The sequence below is a fragment of the Phlebotomus argentipes genome, unplaced genomic scaffold (assembly GCF_947086385.1).
Source record: "Phlebotomus argentipes unplaced genomic scaffold, Phlebotomus argentipes genome assembly contig_51, whole genome shotgun sequence".
NCBI lineage: Eukaryota > Metazoa > Arthropoda > Insecta > Diptera > Psychodidae > Phlebotomus > Phlebotomus argentipes.
This window is the reverse complement of record NW_026776191.1, coordinates 80,729-87,831: the sequence shown is the minus strand read 5'-3', so window position 1 is coordinate 87,831 and position 7,103 is coordinate 80,729. Positions and strand designations below refer to the sequence as shown.

The 7,103-nt window shown below is 38.6% G+C and overlaps 1 protein-coding gene across 1 annotated transcript; it reads right to left on the bottom strand.

The window, feature by feature from the left end:
- Positions 1 to 5,193: 5,193 nt before the first annotated feature.
- LOC132264418 (uncharacterized protein K02A2.6-like) lies at positions 5,194 to 6,339 on the bottom strand. Its single transcript, XM_059764627.1, has one exon. It carries the CDS (start codon positions 6,337 to 6,339, stop codon positions 5,194 to 5,196), a length of 1,146 nt encoding a protein of 381 aa, XP_059620610.1.
- Positions 6,340 to 7,103: the final 764 nt, after the last annotated feature.

Below are 7,103 nucleotides of genomic sequence, written 5' to 3'. Positions count from 1 at the left end.
CTCAGCTAGTTACCATTCACATATCCATATTTTTTTAACTTCTTATTTAACAATAGGAAATTATTCTCAATCTGTAGACAATTGCTGGGCGAGTTCTTCTGCTGATGATGACATTCAAGCGCCATTGCTGCCAAGACTGCTACTCACTGTTTTCGATCCACGCAGAGAATCGTTCAGACAATGGTTGGAACATCAGGAGAAGTTCTTCAATGTCAATGGAATAACTATTGCTGAACTCAAGAGAAATTTGATCTTCACATATTTGGACGAAGACACTCAAAACGGTCTCAACAGCAGAATTGCGCCAAAAACTCTGGAAAGCTTAAGCTATGCTGAGATGTTGAGAGAAGCTGAAGCAGTTGTGACTGATTTCATGCGCCAATCTAAACAAGCTGCGATGAAAAAGCAAAGAAATCAGGAGGAATTGAAGAAAAGTGCTTTGGAGGGACAAAACATTGGTAAAATCAGCAAACTTCGAAGAAAAGCAGAGGCAAAAACATCGTCAACAACTGAGCTAAGCCGCGAATTGAGTCACAAATCGTTTCCGACTTCGGAACACGGAATGGAATTCCAGCAGGAAATCTTCCTCTTCATTTGCCTTCAAGTCTTCGCGCTGAATTTGCCGGACTTCAAGCTGGGCTACGAAGTTTCGGGATTTGATAAGTTCGACGACATTGTTGTGAGTTTTCCCGATCGAAAATTGGCGTTTTTCATTCAGGCCAAACACAGCGACACGAAGGACTTCATGACTGCTGAGAACTTCTTGCAGCCGAACCGGGAAAAAGCGAAGAACAAGAAATTGTGGGACAAATTGAATTTCCAGCAATTCGTCGACGCATTTTCGAAGCCAGAATTTCAAAGCAAACTTCGAGAAGACTTCGAAGAATTCGAAACACGTTTTATACTAGTGATGAATAATCGATTAATCGAATCGAACGCCGAAAATCAAAGTAAAGCCAATGATTTCGAAAATGTTGACGAATATTTCAGTAACATTTTCGATATTCTCAAAGAAGAAGAAACTGAAATTTCGAAGTTCCGCGATCGCTCGAATGTTTCAAATGAATTGTTGAGAAAAACAATTGTTTTATCCAATTTGCCGGACGATTTGAAGAAAACAAATGACAAGTTATGCAATGAAATTTTCTTGAATTATTCAACTTTCTTACCTGGAATTCTAAGGGAAAATATTCTAAATTTCATAAAGATATTCAGCCCAGAAAATATCGAAAATCACAGTGAAAAAAAAAGCAAAAGATCGCTAAGAAAATATATTTATCCGAAAGATCTTGCGAATATCGTGGAAAGTTCGAAATTAGAAGCCGAATTGATGACAAAAAGCTCTTCATTTTGCTCGCAATTTGATATTTCAGTGCAATTTAAGGAGGAAATTCTTAACAATTTACGCGAAAAATTGAAAGGAAAGAGAATTTTTGAGTGCGAGGAAAATTCAAAACTCACAATTTTGAAGATTTTTCACGCGCTTAAATCCACCGAAGCCAAAGTTTTTCTCGTGCCACTTTCGCAAGTGCGAGAAAAGCTCGAGGATTATCTCAAGTTGGATAGAATAAAGCTCGTGATTTTCATCGACACGCAAGAGAGAAATTCAAGAATTTTTTCAGACGAAAAGATTTTCATTATCGCAGAAAAGGCAAAATTAGTTGAAAAGAAAAGTGACGTTAAGATTAGAAAGACTAAATTTGATGAGTTGGAAAATTCGAGCATCGAAGCGCTTTTCGAAAAAGACATTTCAATTCAAGGCAATTTGGTGAAACTTTCGACAATCAAATCGATTATTTTCGAACAAACAAATCAAGATTTCGAAGAATTCATTGTTGACTTGGTCGAAGAATTTCTCACGAAAGGCAAATTGAATTTCGGTGCTAAATTTCAAAAGGACGAATTTTACGTTTGCAGAAATTTTCTTATAAAAGAACACATGCGAATTTTTTTGGATACGGAAGAATATTTCTTTAAGAATACAGAAAATATTCTTCTTTATGCGGATTTCGGAATGGGAAAAACATCGACGATTATCGAATTGGCACGGAGATTCAAGGAAGAAAATCCTCACTTTTGGATTTCTGTCATTTTTCTGAATCAAATCACGAAAAGTCTGAATTTAGGAAGTAAAAACAAAGAAGATTCTGAGAAATTCTTTCTTGATCATCTTTTAGTCTGCAAAGAAGATCAAAATCGAAATCTCTGTAGAAAATTGCTGAAATTCTACTTGAAACAGTCAAGAAATGTTCCAATGATTCTCTTTTTCGATGGTTTCGACGAAATTCATCCGACTTACAGTGAATTCGTGCTGAAATTGATCACGGAAATGAAGACAAAAGGAATAAGAATATTTTTGACATCGCGAACAAGTTGTCTTAAAACCCTAAAAAAACTTAGTTTCAGTAGAATTAAAGTCAATAAATTCACAACGCGGCAAACTGAGGATTTTATTGAGAAATACATCAATAAATCTTATCCCGATGACAATTCAATTCCCGCCATTTTTCAACACTGGACAACTTTTAGCGCCTTCAGTGTGTATTTCGAAATTCCGATGCTCCTGAAAATGTTTATTGATCTCGTGAAACAGTCGAGAATACGAATTGAAGTTGGAAATCTGTTGAATGTTTGGGAATTGTACACAGAAATTGTACTTTTGCAATTTGACAATTCATATGTCAAAGAGAAAAGTGACGAAACGTCAAACATTGCAATGACAAACAGGGCGGAAAAGTTGAGAAAGTTTAAATATATTCACACATATTTTGGTTTGAAAGAAATGCGTTTAGACAATAAAATCACGTGTGCGGTGCCGAAATTCAACGAAACCGAACTTATTTCTCAAGGTTTTGTGCGAAAAGTCGAAAACGGGCCTTTTTACTTCATTCATCGCTCATTTGCAGAATATTTTGTGGCCGAAACAATCGCCGAAGATATTGTGAAGATGCTAAAAGCGAAGGCGATTAAGATCAATAAATTCAATGACAGAAGATTTGAATATATTTTCAACACATATGTGAAATATTCAGTGTTGGACAAACTTCGAAAACTGCCAAAAGAATTTTTCGATGATATCGATAAATTTGATCAATTCTTTTATCTTTTCGCAAAGAACTTTAATACCAAACTTGTCAATATTGACTTTATGCGCGAACTTTTGACAGTATTTGCCGATAAAATTGACAATAGTCAACGAATTTTGACAGTTTTGAAAGCGTTTCTCAACAAAAAACGAATTTTGAACGAAAGTTTTATTCAGTGTCTTATAAAAGTGTTGGAAGACAAGCATAACGAAAATGTTGCAAATGAATTTCTTCTTACCCTCAAAGAGTCATCATTTGACAGTAAAATCCTCTTTCGACTTTACTTTCAAAATTTCTTAGTCACCAGAGGCATTCGAAATGAACTGTCATTTGACATGATTTACACTTTGGTTCGCGAGGAATTTCTAAGAGTGCCTGATGAGCAGTGCGATAAGGCAAAACAGTTGTTTTATTCTGTCTTAGATTGTCGCAAAGATAAAATTGTCGATGAAATAGCAGAAAAGATCGAATCTAAATTGCTAATTTTGAACGCACTTTCGAATTTTGACATTTTCCTCATTTTCATGTGTTTCGACTTCCTAAATGTGTCTGAACAACAAACAGAAGCACACAATTTGCTTCGAAAGATATTAGAAATAGTAAACAAATATGGAGAAATAACGAGGTTTTTTGAAAAAATCATGCTCTTCTTTGACATGGCGGTCAACAATAAAAAAAATCAGTATCTCGCGAAATTTGCTGTTATACTAAAAAGCAATCTTAAAAGTTTCTTTAAAACATTCGAAGAGATGAAATTGAATTGTAAAACATTTCGCAGCAAATCATTCGTTCATCACTGTTGGACGTCAAAATATCGACATCGTTTTGAGATGATCATTAAGTCTTGTCCAGAATTAGTGACGAGTTCGGACTGGGATTTGAATATACTCGCAAAATCGTATGCCGAAGGCGAAGGACCGGAGAAAATTTCGTACGAATTTTTGCGCATTATTTGCCTCAATTACGAAAATTTGGATCTTTCGCTGTTTATTCTGCAAAACACGGTGAAAAATTCAACTAAAATTCAAATCGAACGGAATATTGATTTGTGCCACAAATTTTATCGCCTAGAAGAAGAAAAGTTAATTGACGAAGAGACGCGCGACGAATTAACACTGAAAATACTCGTGGAAGTGTTAAATATCGAAGAAAATAAATTGAGTGATGTAAAAATGATCAGCAAGTGTTGGAATATTGATTTCCAAATGTACATTTTATGCAAACTCGAGGAAATGTTCATATTTATTAAGCCAAATTGTCATGAACCCAGAATTGCTGAATGCAAAGATTGTGTGAATTATTGCAATTATGTTTCATGTTTAAATACTTATGATGGAATTTTGTATGATTCCTTAAATATAATGCATCATTTTAAAGTCTCAGGGACAGAAGCACAATTTGAAATTGCCACGCAAAGTTCAGAAATTTTTAGATATTATATTTTGGCATGTGAAAATTGTCGATTTTCTGTGAAAAAGAAAATTTATGAAGCAATTTATTGTGGTTTCTGTGATGAAAACGGGAGAAGAAACTTATGTGATACCCTTGACACCTTTGACACCTTTGACACCTTTGACACCTTTGACACCTTTGACACCTTTGACACCTTTGACACCTTTGACATTGACACGGAGGAGACTATAAGTGAAAGAAAAGGTATTTATTGTATGAAATATTTTCGACAGTATTTTTGCTGTTCCCGTTGTTAAATTTTAGAATTAGATCATAACATATAATATTGTGATTAATTTTGTACTTGTAATCGCGCTAAAAATAAAAACTCGCAATATGCATCAAAATGACATTAGGAAGGCTTAACATTACGAATTATGACGGAAAAGAGTGGGGTCGCATTTTGTTTTGGGTGCCGTTCGTCGCTCCGTTGTAAATTGACTTGTAAACACCTAAACAATAAGATATATCTGTAACGTGATAGTCTGTACTCAATGATTACTGGCAAGCTACTGACTTTATTAATATAAGTATTTGCATGACAGTTTGATTGACTCTTTTGATAACAAATAAATTCGATAAATTCAGATTGGCAAATTTCAATTAAATTAGTGACTAATATTAAGTGACTCTATAAGGCGATGTCATGCTTAAGTTAGAGATCCAGTCTGTCGGGTTTCTTCACAGCTCGGCCCGAGCGTATAATGTATGGTCCATCTCCTCTGCCTCCCTCTGGAACGCCGGAAACGACAACAACTGATCTGGGTTGCTCCACAAGTGAACTCCTGTTTTGCGATGAGGCTTGAGACTGTACTGGGAGGGAATTTGGCTTCTCTCCGACTGCTGAGTAGTCTCGTGGCACTTGTGGCTGCTCTTCTGGCGCGCTCAGAGCTTCAAACTGGGACTGTGAGCTCTGCAGCAATCTCGTCTCCGGCATCTGTACTGGTCTGCGGTAGTCATCGGGAATGATGGTTGTGGTGACGTTGGTGGGCTTGAGAAAATGGCTATTTCTCCACAACTCCCGACCATCGTCAAGCGCTACAATGTAGGAGCGCGACCCCTTCCTGGCTTTCACTCCTCCGGACCTCCAAGTGCCATCCGGATTTTGTAGCATCACTCGCTGACCCTCAGACAGCTCCTTGAATGTCTGAGCCCCTCGATCAGCGTACTTCTTTTGCTGCTGCCTCTCTGTCTCGATTCGTGACGCAACTGTTGATGCTGTCTCCGGCGTCACGAGCTTCTTAGCTGCACAGAGCCCATTGCGCGTCTTCCATCCAATGAGGCGCTCCGCTGGAGAATCCAGACCTTCCTTCGGAGTATTTCTAGCCATCACCAACGCATGGCGCACGTCTTCGCCCTCTCGTTGACATCGCCTGAGCATCTTCTTGGCGATCTGCACATATCTCTCAGCCAGGCCGTTGGCTCTCGGAAATCTGGGGCTAGATTTCTCCTGACGGAACCCCCACTTCTTGGCGAACTCCGAGAATACTTTTGATGAATACTGTGGGCCTCCATCAGTCTCCAGGATCTCCGGGCAGCCATGAGCAGCAAATTGCTCTTTGAGGAATTCCACTACCGCGTCTGAGCTTGTGTCTCTCAGGCGCCGAAACTCGAAGAATCCACTGAAGGAGTCTGCCACTACGATGTACTCCTCCCCTCCGTAGTGGAATAGATCAATGGCCACGATCTGATATGGGTATTCTGGCACTTTCTTCAGCAGCAGTTCCTCTTTCTTCTTCGCCGGCTGTGTCTCCAAACAGGTTTTGCACTTCTCCACGTAGTCCTTGATCATGGCTGCCATGTCAGGCCAAAATACGAACTCCCTGGCGCGTCTGATTGAGGCCTGCACTCCACAGTGCCCTTCGTGGATTGCTTTCAGCGCATTTGCTCTCTCCGACTTTGGTATTACGATCTTCTCTCCCTTGAAGAGCAATCCATCGACAATAGACAACTGTTCACGGAACGAAAAGTAGGGGTAAGTGGGGCAGCTTCAGATTCAAAATGCTGTTCCAACTTTAGGATTTTTTCTTGAAAAATCGGCTGAATATATTGAAATAATCACAACGCTCAAATAAGCTCTTGTCTGTTGAGCTTCAGAAAATGCCTTTCATTGGGCATTAAAACTGATCCTTTTTCCTCTGAAGGAGATTAAAAATAATATTGTAAATTATCTGAAACTGCCCCGCACGGGGATGTTTCGGATTGCTCTGGGGCAGTTTCAGATTTTCACTGATATTTACCATAAATTCCATTGTGGAATTGTAGAATCGCGGACAAATGATCACTTTGATATCTCTTCTACACACTGAAACTGTTTAATTCCCTAAAAATCGCCTTTAAAATAATATTTTCGCGACTTTTCTGGACCCTTGCACGCACTGTCAAAATTTCTGAGCGAAAAACAATTTGCCCGTCATTTTTCCTGTGTCGCAACGCCACCATGCGTGAGTGGTGGCAACTTGACGCGCCGCGAAAGTGCCGCGCAAAATGTTTCGCGATTGATGATTGATTTTCGCGTGTATTTTCTCACTTTTCCACTAAGAAGTCGTTTAACGTGATGAAGCA

Coding starts and splice junctions, on each gene's coding strand:
- LOC132264418 (XM_059764627.1), bottom strand. CDS start 6,339: ATGGCAGCCATGATCAAGGACTACGTGGAGAAGTGCAAAACCTGTTTG.